Consider the following 18285-nt stretch of genomic DNA (forward strand, 5'->3'; position numbering starts at 1 on the left):
AGTTTCCTGCATGAAACCCTGGAGAGCAGGATGGACCAATGGTCTGATACTGAGTCCATTGGTCCTCCTGTCTGCCAAATATTTTTGGTACATCACTTAATAATATTTCTATCCTCTATATGTTCTTGTTTTATAGTACAAGAATGCTGGTGTAATTGAGTTGGAAGCCTGTGTGAAGGCTGTGAGAGTGTTGGCAATACAGAAAAGAAGCATGGAGGCTTCTGAATTTCTTCAGAATGCTGTTTATATTAATCTCCGTCAGGTGAGTACACTCTTTATCTTTCAACTAAGAATGGATTGACTTGGTTTTTTGAACTCCCCCCCCCCGATTAGCATCAGTGCCAAACACTCTCCCTTGTTCCTCTCCAACCTTCAACTGCCACTTTAGTGCTGTGGGAGGAATTTGTCACGTTACGTTGAATATTCTGTCATTTCAACTTTCCAGATAGGATGATTCTCCTCTCCCCGCACCCCTTGTGTTTTTCTGGGGTGTCTACTGACCCCCTCCCTGGAGCCTGTTGTTTTTGGAGGGCAGGGCATGCATGGCAGAAGAACAGGAGAGAAAGTCCCACTGTGCAAATGCAAGTCCTTGCCTAGGGTTCCTGTTGACAGAACTCATTAGGTGAATTTGTTTCTGGCTTGTATGAAGCCAGAGTTCCAGTTACATCCATACTGGGAATTCCGGCTTATTGTGAGTTAACAAGCAAGGATGATAAGCGGGGAAATGCTTAATGTCATTTATCAAGCAAGGATAATCTTGACTTGTTTCCTGAAATTAAGCCAGAGTTTGTATGTATTGGTAACACTTGCTTAATACAAGCCAGACGCAAAGCACTGAAGTGGTGCTTGAGAAGAGGAGGGCTTGGCCTTGACGAATTGTTCCCTGCTTGATAAATCAAGCTTTATGAAGCCAGCAACGATAATTTAAATTGAGCCATTGTTTGATAATTTCTATAACCCTACACTTGAAGACTCAGTGCCATTTTAGATAAAACCAGTTCAACTGAGAATCCAGTGAAAAGGGATTTAGTCTGGAGAAGCTTGAGCGTAATTATGCATAATTGAAATGTGCATTGTCAGAGCATTAGGGAAGAAACTTAACTATTGTGCCATTATTGAAATACCTTAATAGTGCTACTCGACTGTATGGTTTCCTATAAGGTACATTACAACTGTTGGACCCATTCCAGAAATGAGTGGAGTTGTGAATGCACAGAAGCCAAGTGCTTTGTTTTGATGGGGTGGGTGTAATATTGTTCTTTAAGATAGCTGAAATGGAGGACTTGTAGCAGAAGTGACTGAATTTGGGGGGAAATGGTTATAGAGAAGACAAAGCAGTGAATATTTCCAAATATTTTGTAATATCAGTTTATGGTGTCTATTGAATATGAATGTGATCAACCGAGTGTTGAGGTGGATAGCTCATGGTTCTGACAATGGCAAGGTTGCAGGTTTGATGCTGGTAAGGGACAGCTGCATATTCTTGCATTGTAGGGGGTTGGACTAGATGATCCTCAGGGTCCCTTCCAACTCTGATTCTATGATAGTTATCCCTAGGCTATTGTCTTTAGAGGAATTTTGAGTGGAACACCACACCACTCACCTTTCCTTTCTGAGCATTTGTCATTTAAGGTGTTGTACTGCTCTCATTTTATTTTCTTCACACAAAATATTTCTTTAGAGGATTGGGGGAAATGTCAACAGCGGTTGCGGCAGGCTTTCGTTATGCTTATGTTGTATATTTTTCACTAGGGGTCAGCAGTGTAACACTGTAGGAATTGGTTATTGCTGTGGCTGGAATAGTGCCGAGATAAAGTCTTATTGCTTAACAGCCTCTTGAGTTAGCCAAGCAAAGGAGTTTTCTCTTGCAGGTTTATTTCTGTCTTAAAATATTCCAGTCAAACAACAGAAATAATGAGCCCTGATGGGATTTGATATAACAAACAGAATTTGTATTGTGGGTTTGTGGTATTTGATGCCTTCAAGATTCTTGTTGCTCATTGCCCAAGTTGGGTACCAGTTAGACTATTTGCTGAACAATTTATGAAGTTAGAACTCCTACGTATGTAGAGAATTGAAATGCCACCTGGCTTTTCCTCCTGAATTTCCTGGGAATATGTGATTGGCATCACTTTCTTTTGCATGCTTATGATATTGCTGTCTTTTGCTTAGGAGCTAAAACATATTATGTTACTTCTGTATAGGAGTTGTTGTTTTTTAAAGCAACTGTCGGCTAGTACTCACCATCAACATTAAAAATTCAGTTCTCAGAGTACCATACAGTCCTGGATTCAAAGAGCTGGCTAGCATCGGATAAGGTGCTTGTGCTAGCCAAGTGAATTGTTTTGCTAGCTTTTCCCTCCACTCACTTGAACTCTGTGCTGCTCACTGTCTATCTGAAGAAGTGTGCGTGCACACAAAAGCTCATACCAATAACAAACTTAGTTGGTCTCTAAGGTGCTACTGGAAGGATTTTTTAAATTTTGTTTCGACTATGGCAGACCAACACGGCTACCTACCTGTAACTAGAACTGCTCACTAACTGCTTTTGAAACTCCTGTCAGCTTCATAAGCAGGTTGTCATGTGGTGTGGGGGCTGCTGTATGAGCAAGCCAGTTCTAAAGCAATTTAGGATTATGGAACCAGTCAAATAGTTCAGTCATTTCTGGAATGGATCAAATAGTTCTAATGTACCTTATAGGAAATCATACAGTGGAGTAGCACTATTATTTCAATAATGGCACAATAGTTAAGTTTCTTCCCATGTGCCCTGACAATGCACATTTCAATTGTGCATATTTGTGCTCTAGCTTCTCCAGGATAAATCCCTTTTCACTGGATTCTCACTTGAACTGGTTTTATCTGAAATGGCACTGTTTGAGTCTTCAAATGTAGGGTTATAGAAAGTCTTTTTTACACTACTATAAAACTGCAAAACTGCATCTATGATACCTTAGCTCTTATAGAAAATTTTATCTTAAATATTTCTACAAGTGTTAATATCAAGTCTTTAGGAACCCAAAACATAATTTTATCTGTTGTACTATGATAGTATTCTGTTTTTCCGGGCGTCTGTTAGAATCCAGCCAATCTTTTGCTGCTGTTGTTGAGATTTTCAGGGCAGTGTCTTGCAGTGCTTTATATCGACTTCAGATGAATTCTTTGCATTTATTATTTCTTTAGTGCATCCTGCCTTTCTAGCTCAGCACATGAGCCACCTGAAGTGGTGTTAAAAATACAATGACCACATACTGAAAACAGGTTGTTTTGGGCGTAGCAGTTGACCATCAAAACCAATACTTGTAATAGAACAGAGCAAGCAAAATCAACCAACAATATACTGACAATTTTTGGGAAATACAGGCTGTGAGGGTGTGTGGAATACATTGGTTCTCAGTCAAGGATTTCTTTGTATTCACTTTCATGGCTAACCAGCAAAATACATACATTACTGCAAAGGAGAACTGCATACTTAGCCGCAGGAGGTTTCAGATTATTTACCACTACAGCTGCTCACACTATCAAAGAAGAAAGCTGCTTTTGGATTATAATGCAGTATAAGTAGCTGTGATTTATCTCCGGGATGCATGCATTTCTCTAGAGTCTAGTTGGTCATTATTTTATGTTTTATTACTGTCCAACTGCTGTTACATTGCTTTTCCTTTTAGGATGTCACTTTGCACACCTTTTAGGTTTGGGCCCATTTCTTTTTTCTTGCCTTTTTATAAAACTGTGTAGCAGTCTGCCTGCTTGTATGTATGATATGTCAGCAGGTTTCAGAAGAACCTTTTAATGAGTAAACTTTTTTCTCTCTCCCCCTCCCAGCTTTCTGAAGAAGAAAAAATTCAGCGTTATAGCATTCTTTCTGAGCTTTATGAGCGCATTGGGTTTCACCGCAAATCTGCTTTCTTCAAGCGTGTGGCAGCAATGCAGTGTGTGGCACCTAGCATAACAGAGCCAGGGTGGAGAGCCTGCTATAAGCTGCTTCTGGAGACCCTTCCTGGTTACAGTCTATCTCTGGATCCTAAGGATTTCAGCAAAGGTACAGATTATTTTCAGACACCCCCCTGCCCTTAAAAAATCCCCCTCATAACCCTTATTGTCTTGCTTGCATCAAGCTTAGCAAATAAATGTACAGAAGTCAGAAGGCTGAAATTTGAATTGGAGGCAGACATTCCAAGCAGTCAGCTCCACAAATTTACACGTACACAGTCATGAGACAAAGCCAGGCAATAAAATGCAAACTGTGTAAGGCATATGCTGCACAGAAACCTTGGTTATTACAGTGGTACCTCGGGTTAAGAACTTAATTTGTTCTGGAGGTCTGTTCTTAACCTGAAACTGTTGTTAACCTGAAGCACTACTTTAGCTAATGGGGCCTCCTGCTGCCGCCGGGCCGCCGCTGCACGATTTCTGTTCTCATCCTGAAGCAAAGTTCTTAACCCGAGGTAATATTTCTGGGTTAGCAGAGTCTGTAACCTGAAGCGTATGTAACCTGAAGCATATGTAACCCGAGGTACCACTGTACTATTATTTAAATGTTGTTGTTGTTTAGTCGTTTAGTCGTGTCCGACTCTTCGTGACCCCATGGACCAGAGCACACCAGGCACTCCTGTCTTCCACTGCCTCCCGCAGTTTGGTCAGACTCATGTTTGTAGCTTCGAGAACACTGTCCAACCACCTCGTCCTCTGTCGTCCCCTTCTCCTTGTACCCTCCATCTTTCCCAACATCAGGGTCTTTTCCAGGGAGTTTTCTCTTCTCATGAGGTGTCCAAAGTATTGGAGCCTCAGCTTCACGATCTGTCCTTCCAGTGAGCACTCAGGGCTGATTTCCTTAAGAATGCATACGTTTGATCTTCTTGCAGTCCATGGGACTCTCAAGAGTTTCCTCCAGCACCATAATTCAAAAGCACCAATTCTTCGGCGATCAGCCTTCTTTATGGTCCAGCTCTCACTTCCATACATCACTACGGGGAAACCATAGCTTTAACTATACGGACCTTTGTTGGCAATTATTTAAATGTGTATTGTGTTAAATACTGGCAGAGGTGCTACTTCAGGTTTTATAGAGGGGAGAGGGCAAACATGTTTTCGTGGAGATGGGGAAGATTCACAATAAGGTCTGCTCTTGAATATGTTCAGGCTGAAAGTATATTCTTACAAATGCGCTGTGCCCTCTCTCCGCCAAGCAATGGCCAGAGCGCATGGGGCCACAGGCACACACACAGGGTCTGTGCCCCTTTGTAGAATAGAAGACATGGTGGAGACTGCCGTGCTTTAAGAAATAGGGTTTATTCCCCTATTTACACCTTTGGTCTGCATGGAGGGAGTCTAGATCTTACAGCATGGCCCAAAGCATTGCAGACAACCTCTCCTCTTGACCACAAAGATGGATCTCAGCCGTACTTCCTACTCCTGCCCAGAAACCCTTGCTTCAAACCTTCCTTTTCCTGCCCCCTCAAACACCCCCCCCCCATCACCTTGGTAACATCTCACCTCTCAGGCTAAAGGATTCCTCTCCACAGTGGCCCACCTTTATTTCCTTAATGGCCCTAGCTAGGCCAGGCTGGTTTGTATAAGCCGACCCACGAATTCCCTGTATTCCCTGTTTGGCACAATTCTGTACTTTAATCCGTATACCAATTAATCAAAATCCTAGTATTTATGCATTCCTAGTGTTTAGGGGGAGCTCCCCCCAGTTCTAAAACACTGTTTAAAAAATACCAGTTTATACTGAGAACATTTGTCATAAGGTAAAGGTAAAGGGACCCCTGACTATTAGGTCCAGTCGTGACTGACTCTGGGGTTGTGGCGCTCATCTTGCTTTATTGGCCGAGGGAGCTTCCGGGTCATGTGGCCATCATGACTAAGCCGCTTCTGGCGAACCAGAGCAACGCACGGAAACGCCGTTTACCTTCCTGCCGGAGTGGTACCTATTTATCTACTTGCACTTTGAGGTGCTTTTGAACTGCTAGGTTGGCAGGAGCAGGGACCAAACAACGGGAACTCACCCCGTCACGGGGATTCGAACCACCGACCTTCTGATCAGCAAGTCCTAGGCTCTGTGGTTTAACCCACAGCGCCACCCGCATAGTTATTTTTAAATTCCTCATAAAATCTAAAGAAGCAGGTACTCCTGAGGAAGAATCACATGTGAAGTGGTGGGAAGGATACAGCCACTGTCAATCTTCAATTGTAGTTCTGAATGATAATGGGATATGATCCACACTGTAGTTTCTGAAGTTTCTGAAAGTGTTGCAAATGCATATAATAAAATTATATACCACACTATATACCAGCTAATATTAATAGCTTCATGAAAACTGCAGGTAGTTTTTAAACAGGTATATTATAGAAAGAGTTGCATTCAGCTAACATTTACTCAGAGTAGGCTAACTGAAATTAATAGGCCTAAGGGAGTCATGGCTATTAACTTCAGTGGGTATACTCTGAGTAACAGTTAGCTGAACACAACCCCAAGTCTCTTTATGTTTGAGGAGCAATAGCTTCCATATTTCATATTTTATTCAAATATGTGAGTATGGCACTCAAACCTTGACAGGACTTATTTCTACATAATTTCTTTTTTTGAATGTAACTAATGTGAGGTAATTAATTTTAAGTCCAGTTTTCGGAGGATAATGATAAAAGTGATTTATGTTTAGCCTGAGTGCCTAAATTTAAGTGTGGATGATGCAGTAATGAGAGGATTTGAGAGAAAATGTATCTTGGATTTGAAGAACATTAATAAACATCTGAGTGATTATGATGATTTGTGTTCAGTGCTACAGTACAATTTAGTTGATGAAATGGAAAATATTAATTTGATTTTTCCAGATGGCAGTAAGATTTTACTGCGTAACAGAAGAGGCACTATTCAGTGGTATAGTGAAAATGTGAAGGTTTTGTGCATAGGCTTTGAGATTTTCAGGGGCCTTGGGCACAGTAAAAACTGAAGGGGCCTTACACTAGGAGCAGTGTTATTGTGTAGGCATGGGATCTTGGCACTGAAGGTCTTTTTGAGAGGGCATTAAATAAGTTATCCTTTATTAACTACCCTAGTCTCCAGCGTGGCTTTTAAAAATTTATGTCATGGGACGGTTGTCTTCGGAAGCAGGTCTAGCATCATGCTGAGCCTTAGAGCTAGTAGCCTTGTAAAATTCAGCATTGAATAAATTTCATGGTGGTATTGATTGCTTCTCACTTTCGAGATTTATTGCAGTAAACATTCCCGGTTTTGTTTTCAAGGAACTCACCGTGGCTGGGCTGCCGTGCAGATGCGTTTGCTTCACGAGTTGGTGTATGCTTCAAGAAGAATGGGAAACCCAGCGCTTTCTGTCCGACATTTGTCTTTTCTCTTGCAAACCATGCTGGATTTTCTTTCTGATCAGGGTATGGTTTTTTTAAAAAAATAAAATAAAATTACAAATATATTTTCTGTAACTAATTTATATAGATGTCACTAAAGGAGAGGCTCCTTTAGACATGCTGAGTGGGATTCCTGACTTCTGTTATTACACTACAAGTTATATCACAAAGAGCTTTTGAAAATCCTCTTAATCTAAAAATGGACAAATCCCAGCAGGTTTGAAACAGGTAAACTGGCATTCTTTCTGGACTGAAGTTGCTCTTCAATACATTGTTAAGTTATCTCAAGGACTGCCTACTCCTGTAAGAACCTGAATATGTGTTTTAAGATCTTCTGGGGAAGACCTTCTCCAAACAGTGCAATCTACAGAGGTTAGGTGGACAGCCATCAAAGCCTGGCTCTTTTTAGTTGTGGCATGTCACCTTTGGAAAGCCCTGTCATATATTGCCAGGTCTGTAAAAATGTTTTTATTGTTCCACTGACTGCTGCTTTTGGAATCTTCAGTATTTTGCTTGTGTTTGTTTTAACTACTACTGGTTCAGGATCATATCCAATATTGCATCAGTGGTGTTCTGAAGTCCACTGTAATTTTTTAAGAGAGAGAAAGTAATGGAGAGAGTAAGCAGTATATCACAATACATAGCAAAATAAAATAAAAATAGCTGTAATCCTGGATAAATTATGTGCTTTTGAATATTACCGTTTTGAGACAACTTTAATGGAGAATTGTGCTTTCTTTTCAGAAAAGAAAGATGTAACACAAAGTCTAGAAAACTACACCTCAAAATGCCCTGGGACGATGGAATTAATTACGCTTCCAGATGGTTTAAAGCTTCCCCCTGTGCCATTCACTAAACTTCCTATTGTAAGGTAACCATCAATTGCAATTGAATTGCTTGGTCCTGTTGGTTTTCGTGCTTTGCACTGTAGGTGTCAAAACGTTCTTTGTGATCCATGGGTCAGCTGCAGTAGAATGGGACAGTTTCTGTCCTTGTAACCATCTGTCCAGTTTCTGACTTGTAACAATATTTCTCGAAGGGAGTAGCCAGTTGTGTAAGGAGTCATTGTGTTGAGGACACTGATCTTGCATAGTTGAGACTGCATCTTAGCCCCTGAATATCAGTGATTTGCTTCTTAATACTACCCAAATATATGCATAGTCATGATGTCTCAGCATCATATCATTCTTTCTGACTTATCTTGGTTTGTTGTTGTCTGCTTTCATACTAGTCTAACCCTTTTCTCTACTTTCATGGTTGTGTTGGCTGATGCTGCCATAGATGGTTCCATGGTGGATTGAGCTGTTGCTGTTATACCTATTTATTTTGTGCTGTACAGTGGTACCTCGGGTTACATACGCTTCAGGTTACATACACTTCAGATTACAGACTCCACTAACCCAGAAATAGTGCTTCAGGTTAAGAACTTTGCTTCAGGATGAGAACAGAAATCATGCTCTGACGGCGTGGCGGCAGCAGGAGGCCCCATTAGCTAAAGTGATGCTTCAGGTTAAGAACAGTTTCAGGTTAAGAACGGACCTCCGGAACGAATTAAGTACTTAACCTGAGGTACCACTGTATAGCGGCTTTGCCTGAGATATGTTTGCCAATGAAGTCTCTTCCCAGAGAATTCATTGTCAATATTGGCATGGCATCAGTGTTATGGCCACGGAATGTGAAATAATTTTACCTTTCAGTTAGAATTTAAGATATATAATTTGCTTTTTATGCTACTACATATTGAATGGAAAATAATCCTAAGCACTATTGCTGGGGACACAGTCTCTCAGAGCTCACTAAGCCTCAGACACTGAAGTTCTGAATTCAAGCTGGATGCATTGCCATATGTATAGGTTACCAGGCTTATAGTGAGCATGCTTATTTAAGGAATTGATAATCCTTTATTCTTCTTGCAATTTGTCCCCCCCCCCCCACTACTCTAAGCTGATTTTACTAGAATTTCTAATGCTGCCTTGTTTCTATTCTGACTGCATGTTCAATTTAGGTGTCTTTGCTATGTTAAAACAACCCTTTTTGTTTATTTAACAGATCTGTCAAGCTTTTAAATCTCCCTGTTAGCCTTCGGCCGCAGAAAATAAAAAGCTTGGTGGGTCAGAACATGTCAACAAAGAGTCCCTTTATATATTCTCCAATCATTGCTCACAATCGTGGGGAGGAGCGGAGTAAAAAAATTGGTAAGGAAATTATTTCTTATATTCATTAAGTTTTAAAATGCATCCTTCTTGAATATTTGATATACCACTGTTTGCTTGCTGGTTTTCATCCTGCAAATTGAATCAAGTGGTTATTGCCAGTTTTTGGATCAATACGCTATTTCCTCCTCTCGATTATAAAACTGACTAGACAACTTGGCACAGATTGCTTGTATCCATCTTGCCTTTGTTTGCAGCTCATGATGTGTTAATCCACTGCTGCCACTTGGAAAGAAGGATACAAGCAGCTCACATTTTTATAGTATCATTGAAGATGATTGCAAGAATGCCTTTCAGTCGTTCAGTGCTTATTGGAAGCGTGAGGAACAGAATGCTTGCTGATTTGTTGTTATAGCTTAGCATAATCTTGCAACAAAAGTTGGGTTACGTGGGGATCAAGACTTCCTATTGTCGCCGTGCAAGCGGCAGCCAGTACGGACACCCATGCGGACGGCGCGCGAGAGCGGCAGCCTGTACGGTCGCCATGCGAGAGGCAGCCCGTATGGGTGGCACGTGAGATACCAACAATAACTCTGTAGCAATATATGATCACAGCAACAAAGTATGCATGTAGCTTTTTAAAAAACAACAACAGCAACTCTGAAACTTGTTATGTTTTTGTTTTTTTTAATACAGATTTTCAATGGGTCCAGGGAGATGTTTGTGAAGTTCAGCTTATGGTGTACAATCCAATGCCTTTTGAACTCCGTGTAGAAAATATGGTATGTTTCAAAGCCTGGTTGACTTGAAACCCTGATTAGCCTTACTGATGTTAACATCATGTTTAAAATGAGATGGGACAAATGGCTGAAATTGTTGGGAAGAGGACAGTGAAATGAGGGTGTGTGGTCACCCTCTTAATATCTGTACCAGGCCTGTTTGATATGCTTTATACTGATGAACATTTATGCTAGTGTATACAAGCAAGGATAAAACCATTGCCTTTTACTGACTAGGGATATTATTATTATTGTTGTTGTTATTTGTATTTCATTATACTTAATCTCAAACCTCGTTTATAGAATAGTTCATTCTATAAACGAGGTTTGAGATCAAGTATAACACTGCTCCTTTAAGCCAAGTTATGTTTCTATTGGAGTTCTTGAGGATTTGAGGCACGCTAGCAGCAATAGTTGTGTTCCTCATTGTCCATGTACCTTTTTTTATGCCAAATTTCTTCTGACCTTTCAACTTGACATCTCTGTGCCCTCTAAATTTAGCCCCAGGTCTTTGTTACTTTCTGCTTTTACATTCTTTAAAACTCTTTGGTTTCTTTTCCTAAGGGCACTGCTGGATGAATATGGAGTTGTGTTCATCGTTTTTTGTGTCTGTCAAATCTTGCCCCATTCCTCATCCCTGGGTCTTTTTCCTCTGTCCACACAGCAATAATGCTAATTGAGGAAAGAGTTCTAGCCCTAGTCGGAACCATTGGAAATGTGTGACAAGACACTGTGAAGGCCGGAATTAAAGGGTTTGGATGATATGTACACAAGGGCAGCCATTGTTCAGCTGAAATAGCTGTGTTTTAATAGTGCACCTTTCCTGATTTCATAAAATATGAAGAGTCCCAAAGAAACTACCTATATCAACTTATGTGAAGATGATTTGCAGAAGTGAAAGTGATGTCTTAATAATCTAGTGCTTGGTGGCAAAGCTTTATCAATAAATTATTTGGATTTTCAAGCATTTTGTTATGCAGAAGAAGTAACTTTTATTTTTGAATGATCATACGTAAATAATAAAGGGGGGATTTTTTAATTTTTTCCTAACTGGATCAGGCCAAGGTTTCATCTAGTAAGTTCAGTATCTTGTTTGCGGCAGTGACCACCCATATACTTCTGGGAAATCACAAGCAGATCCTGAAGGTAGCAGTCTTCTCCTGTCTGAGTGCTAGACGCTGGGGGACAGAGTTGCATCCCTTTTTGCAGGGAGGTTTAGTAAAGCTATAGTTAATGGCTGTTGATAGACTTTCCTCTTACATTAGCTTCTGTAACCCCTTTCAAATTGAGTTACCATCACCACATCTTGTGACCACCAATTCCACATGTTAATTATTGATTTCAAGAATCATTTCCCTTTGTCTATCCTGAATGACCTGCCCATCAATTTCAATGGATGCTCTCAAGTGCTTGTGTTCAGGGAAAGGGGGGGAAAACGCTTAAAATGAATTCTTCATATAGTTCATGATTTTATAAATCTCTGATTCCTCCCCCCTCCCCCACAATACATCTTTTTAAAGAAGCAAGCCCTGTACAGTCATTTCATCACTGCAAGGAAAATATATCAGAAGTGGGGGTGGGGCTTTTTCCATTATGAAATTGGTGTTTTCAATCAGACACGGTTAATGCTAAAATTAATCAACTATTTTATATACCAGAGGCTTGTATGCTATGAAATCTTACAAAGATTTGCAGAATGATACTAAACACACCAAATTTCAAAATAAGATCATCCTTAAGTGCAAAAGCAGCACCCAGTACATACCACAGCATAGTGTCCCTCTCTCTTAGCCTTATGGGGAGTGATACGCAATACCTCTTTTCTTGGGGTGGGGGGTGGGTGTTGTTATTTTGTTACTTTAAAAAAAAATCCATCTTCGTTGCAAAGCCTTGGTCGTTGTGGGACATACCGTATTTTTCGCCCTATAGGACGCACTTTCCCCCCTCCAAAAATGAAGGGGAAATGTGTGTGCGTCCTATGGGGCGAATGCAGGCTTTCGCTGAAGCCTGGAGAGCGAGAGGGGTCGGTGTGCACCGACCCCTCTTGCTCTCCAGGCTTCAGGAAGCTATCCCCCCAACCCGGCAAGCTCCGGCTTCCCCCGCCCCCTGCCCCGCAAGCTCAGAGAGCGATGGCGAAGCTGCGCGCAGCTTTGCTATCGCTCTCCGACCCGTTCTGGGGGCTGGGGTAAGGGGAAGCTCGGCTTCCCCCGCCCCCAGCCCCGCAAGCTCCGGGAGCAATGGTGAGGTTCCGCAACATCGCCTTCGCTCCCGGACCCCCAGTCCCAAGGCCAAAAAGGAAGCCAGGAAAGCGAGCGGGATCCCTCCCGCTCGCTGTCATGGCTTCTTTGCTCTTTGGGGGTGGGGGGGGAAATAACATTTTTTTCCTTTATTCCCCCCCCCCCCAAATAAGTGTGTCCTATGGGCCGGTGCGTCCTATAGGGCGAAAAATACGGTAAATGTTCAAAAACATGTTTCAGGTTTGCTGCCTTCAGCCTGCATAACTCTTTCATACACACAACAGTGAAGGCCTCTGTCCTCTGTTAGGGATTTGCCTCAATGCACTTTGTCACTTTGGAAGTAGATGACAGAGTTCTACAGTTTTGATTCATGTTAATGCACCCAGATAGCCTGCAATCTGTGTTGAGTGAAATGGCTATTGGCTGTTGTCATTTGTTGAGCTGAATAATACTGTGTCTCCTCAGACACTCTCTGCAGTTAATTCAGCTAACTGCCGTGTCAGTTGAGATCACATTAGAGTGATTCTTTGACCCACTTGCTCGTGAATCTAACCAACCAAATGTCCTTTGCTCCAGCAGATGGTGGTATATTATTCTGACCAGTGGGACTTTTTCAATTCACAGAGACAATTCACTGGTAATAAGTCCTAAAAAGAAAGGAAAGGCAATTATGTTGGCTTTTTCTTCTGGTTAGGAGCTGGAACTTAGCTATTTCAGTTGCCAGACATTTAACTTACATAATATTATGTAATGCTTACTTATTTTGGGGTTGCTTTGCAAGGAAATCTCCATTGCAGTTAGATTTACCATTGTGGTATTGCATATACAGTATGAAGCCTATGTAATTACTGTGTACAGTTGCTAATCTCAATGCAAAACTGACAGTAATGTTAAGAGCCAGTGGCTCAGACTACGGGGGCTATCATATACCCTTTCACTGCAGATTACAATTCTTTAATGATTCTGATAGAGTTGGAGGGGACACAAAATTAGAAATGTTTCACATACAATATAGTTCTGTTTCTACAAATGTACTTAAGACAATGTACAATAAAATAATAAAATTGCAATATTAAATGCAGCAGATGAAATACAGTGGTACCTTGGGTTACAGACGCTTCAGGTTACAGACTCCGCTAACCCAGAAACAGTACCTCGGGTTAAGAACTTTGCTTCAGGATGAGAACAGAAATCAAGTGGTGGCAGCGCAGCGGCAGCGGGAGGCCCCGCTAGCTAAAGTGGTGCTTCAGGTTAAGAACAGTTTCAGGTTAAGAACGGGCCTCCAGAACGAATTAAGTTCTTAACCCGAAGTACCACTGTATAATAATAAGCAGTTTGAGCATTACAGTAAACACAGCACTAAAAGTTAAGCACCAAAAACCTTTGCAAGCTGGTTTAAGCATGGCTTGCTTAATTTAAAGCCCCATTTTCAATGCAGACACATTTTATTTAAAATCATTTATATCCCACTATTTCTTCCTTGGAAGAGTGGCAAAAACAGTAAAGCAGTACAAATAGTAAAGCAGTATAAATAAGCACTAGCAGACAGCATTCATATTCTCTTTGATGCAAGTTGAATAGACTACTTATGTGTGTCTGTTATATATATGCTTTCCACCTCCTCCAGGGCCTTCTGACAAGTGGAGTGGAGTTTGAATCCCTCCCTGCAGCTCTCTCTTTACCAGCAGAATCCGGCCTCTATCCAGTAACACTTGTTGGTGTCCCACAGTCTGCAGGCCAGATCACTATCAATGGTAAAAACTGTTGTTGCTTTTATATTCCATTCATGCGTCAGAAGTTGTCGATTTTCTAAATGGCAAGGCTGTTCTAATCCCCTGCCCTTTTTTCTGTAGAAGTGAGTGATCCCTTTTGCTTACTGTAATTCTGCCCAGCCACACAGGAAATAGAAGCAGTCTATCTCACTGTGTCTACTTATTACCCTATTGTTAAAACTGCATATAGTTGCTGCCGTTTGAGATGAAGCGTGGGCTACAAATTTCATAAACGAAGTCTAGATTGTATCAATCGATTCTAAAAAGAAAATATTGAGCTAACCTAATTGCCTACTAACTGTACATAGAAATGAGAAAACAAGAGGCTTATCTTTAAATTGCTTATAATTAATGTGCTTTCCAGTAAATGAGTCAGGAGTCTGGTATCAAAAAGAATCTCTCTATTGTAGCTGAACATCTCAGAGGCGAATGGTGTTTGTTGAATTGTAGATTACTGTATATGGGAGAAAAGGGGCAGCAGAGGTCCTGGGGTAGTCCAAGGTAAATCCTAAAACAGTTCGCCTAAAACACAATTTGGCAAATTGGCAAAATTCTCTTGTTTCTAGTAGGGATATTTGTGGAATTTGATTTTCGTGAATCCCAAAATGAACTGATCCAATCCCCATTTCCCACACGAAAGTGTGATTCAGAAGTTAGCTATCCATAAATGTTTGCACTTACAAATGTTTTGGTGAAGTCCCTCCCCCACCAATGTGTTTTGAAAAAAGAAAGGTTTTTAGAAATATGTGTTTTTAGAAGAGTGCATTTTTGCAAGGAAAATATGTAATAATTTAAATATTTCTTCTTAAAGAAATTACAGCTTAATGCAAAAAATGGGAAGTAACTGATTTATGAGTGAAAACATGCAAGAGTGAAATGAATAGGAAATGGACGGATACATATTCTTAAGACTTTGGCTCATAGTGTGAATACTAAACAGGATTAAAATTTACTGGCCTCTATATTTGCCATTTAGCCCCCATCCCATTCCCATGGCAACCCCCACCCCCCAACCAATGTTAGTTATGTTGTGAGGATTATTGGCTCCTGGACATTTCTTAAATAGCTCATCATAGATAATTGCTAACTACTGTATATCATAATTGGCTAGTAAGGAGGGCCCAAATGAGTCACTGGTACCAAGGCCACTAAACTTTTCAATATATTCCATATATATCAAGTTTCTGACATCGTCAACTGTATTGGGGTTTCTATCCATGACTTGACAATAAACTCCTGATTCGGTCTCTGTTGATGGCAGGTTATCACACTTCAGTTTTTGGGGTCTTCAGTGACTGTCTTCTGGACAAGTTACCAGGAATAAAGACCACTGGTTGCGCAGTGGAAGTCATTCCAGCTTTACCTAGATTGCAAATTAGTACTTCATTACCGAGGTAAGAAACCTGAATGATCATTTTCAAGTCGTTAGGAACTAGGGGAATCATCCACTCTCCAAATAACCATATAACATTATATTGTGTTCCCATTCAAATTTATGTGTTTGTATTAGTGAAAACATCAAGCATTTTATTATACAGTGGTACCTCAGATTACAGATGCTTCAGGTTACAGACGCTTCAGGTTACAGACGCCTCTAACCCAGAAATAGTACCTCGGGTTAAGAACTTTGCTTCAGGATGAGAACAGAAATTGCGCAGTGGCGGTGGCAACAGGAGGCACCATTAGCTAAAGTGGTACCTCAGGTTAAGAACAGTTTCAGGTTAAGAACGGACCTCCAGAAGTTCTTAATGCGAGGTACCACTGTACTGTTGGGGTCAGCAAGTAAGGACAGAAATTTATCCTGAAAGATATCAGCTTGAGGATTACTATTTTATCCACCAGCAAGGGCAACAGTGGCTTCAGTGTTACCTTTCAATAGCTTGCACTGCAAGGAGAATTAACTCACCAATTCCCAGTCTTAAGTTCTTCTTTAGATTCTACTTGGAAAGCCAAAGTAGAATTCTCCACAATGACCGTTATCACCTGTACATTAGCACATGCAGTCAGATTTTTATATGTCACACGTAAAGGGGAGGAGTAAGTAAGCTGTGCCAGCATAGTGTAGTGGTCAGTATCGGACCAGGATTGGGAAGATCTGGGTTCAGATTTCAGCTCAGACGAGATATGCACTGGATGACCTTGTTCCTCACCTCTAATATATCTTTACAGGGTTGTTGTGGGGATATAATGTTACTGGGGAAAAGGAGGTATACTGCCCCAGGCTCTTTGGAGAAAGGGCAGGACAAAAAATAATAATAAATAAAATCATAAAGGTAGATAATGTAATTTTCATATGTTTATCAATGTTGCATGTGTTTTTCATTTGTATTTTCATCCCATTCTTGAAGGTCTGCTCACATGCTACAGCCTTCCTCAGGAGATGAAATAGCCACCAATGTGTCTGTCCAGCTCTATAATGGAGAGACGCAGCAACTCACCATTAAGCTGGAAAATATTGGAACAGAGCCTTTGGAGAAGCTGGAGGTCACATCAAAAATGATCAACACAAAAGGTATTTGCAATTATTATTGATGCCTAAAGATTTTTGAGTACAGCACAGCCATGCCCACTGGCGACGACTTCTTCTTCTTCTTCTTCTTCTTCTCCTCCTCCTCCTCCTCCTCCTCCTCCTCCTCCTCCTCATTATTATATTAAATTTGTATACCACCCTTCAGCTGAAGATTTCAGGGCAGTTTCCAGCATTAAAAAACCAAAACCAAAACGCAAAGCCCATAATAAAAACAAGAACAAATACAAAACAGACGAATAACAACCCACCTCCCGCAAAAACATTTGAAAGGACATAGAAGGTTATTCAGCCAAAAGCCTAACTGAAGAGGAATGTACAAGATGGAAGAAAGCTGGGATTTAAATAAATAAATGACAGGCTGGGCACCTCTAGACCTCCTTCATCAAAGATACCTGCATACAGTACACAAGGAGGAAAGGGATGAGGAGGAAATTGGCAACAATAAAATTCTGGTGATGGCTCTTCATAAGTTATGTGATAAGCATATATTTTGAGAAAGGCGGTTATGATTGATGAAGGGACTGGAGGGATGGTATTGTATATGCTTCCTCCACAAGACTTATGTGAGAATCCCCACCTCTCCAAGTTTGCTGCTTGATACCCAGAGAATCTTGGTCATTTATATAATACACAGCTCTTTCTGGTGGCAGGAGCAACACCTTATACTTTAACAAAGAATAAACCTAAAATTGTTTCGCTGGATTCGGTTTTTGTTTTGTACCAACAAGGATTTTGGAAAGGAACAATCTTTGAAGGTATTTTCAGATTTTGATGTCCTTTTAATTACTGATAAATATCAAAAAATAAAACCACCTAAGATAAACAATAATAGTTGTTGACTATTTTTTTGATACAGGGTTTAAAGTTTATCAGATTTAAAAAGAGAAGTATTTTCTGTAAGCCCAAAACCTTATTTAATTAAATATTGCAGATTATTATATGGTGCTTTCTGTCAAGCAGACATCAAAGGGGTTTTCATAAAAGTGCACATTGGTAATAACAAAAGCAATAAATATAATACAGTTAAAACATATATAATTCATAATGATTCCATTTCATTTATCAGTGTCTCAACCGTACAAAGAATACTAGCAGGAGGAAAATGGAAAAACCACCTCCCTAGGGTCCAAGTTGTGTAGGGATTTTTATGTTAGTCTTAACACCTTTAATTGAACTTGATAATATATAGGCAGCTAATGCAGATTTTGCAAGATAGGTGTTTTTTTATGACATTGCACCAAAGTAAAAGGTAAAAAAAGCATTCTGCACTGTTTAGAAATGTCCACACTACTATAAAGCTTCTAAACTCTGTTTCCATGACTATTTCTTTCTTCTTATTCTTTAAATTTTTATTTTCCATGACTATTTCGATCAAGAAACAGTTTATTGAGTTTATGCATTCCTCACTGACTTCTTACAAGCTCTCTTTAAGCTGCAGTCTTTTAA

At 40.4% G+C, this 18285-nt stretch overlaps 1 protein-coding gene across 2 annotated transcripts in view; it reads left to right on the forward strand.

The window, feature by feature from the left end:
- The window catches only part of TRAPPC9 (trafficking protein particle complex subunit 9), a 264177-nt gene that overhangs the window by 16978 nt on the left and 228914 nt on the right, over nt 1–18285 (forward strand). For both annotated transcript variants that reach the window (XM_077932705.1, XM_077932706.1), the window contains 9 exons: nt 137–262; nt 3826–4042; nt 7249–7392; nt 8113–8239; nt 9418–9563; nt 10218–10303; nt 14165–14291; nt 15571–15703; nt 16658–16821. In XM_077932705.1, the coding sequence (XP_077788831.1) occupies nt 137–262; nt 3826–4042; nt 7249–7392; nt 8113–8239; nt 9418–9563; nt 10218–10303; nt 14165–14291; nt 15571–15703; nt 16658–16821 (1270 nt within the window). The remainder of the gene's footprint in view (nt 1–136; nt 263–3825; nt 4043–7248; nt 7393–8112; nt 8240–9417; nt 9564–10217; nt 10304–14164; nt 14292–15570; nt 15704–16657; nt 16822–18285) is intronic.

Source organism: Podarcis muralis, chromosome 8 (assembly GCF_964188315.1).
Source record: "Podarcis muralis chromosome 8, rPodMur119.hap1.1, whole genome shotgun sequence".
NCBI lineage: Eukaryota > Metazoa > Chordata > Lepidosauria > Squamata > Lacertidae > Podarcis > Podarcis muralis.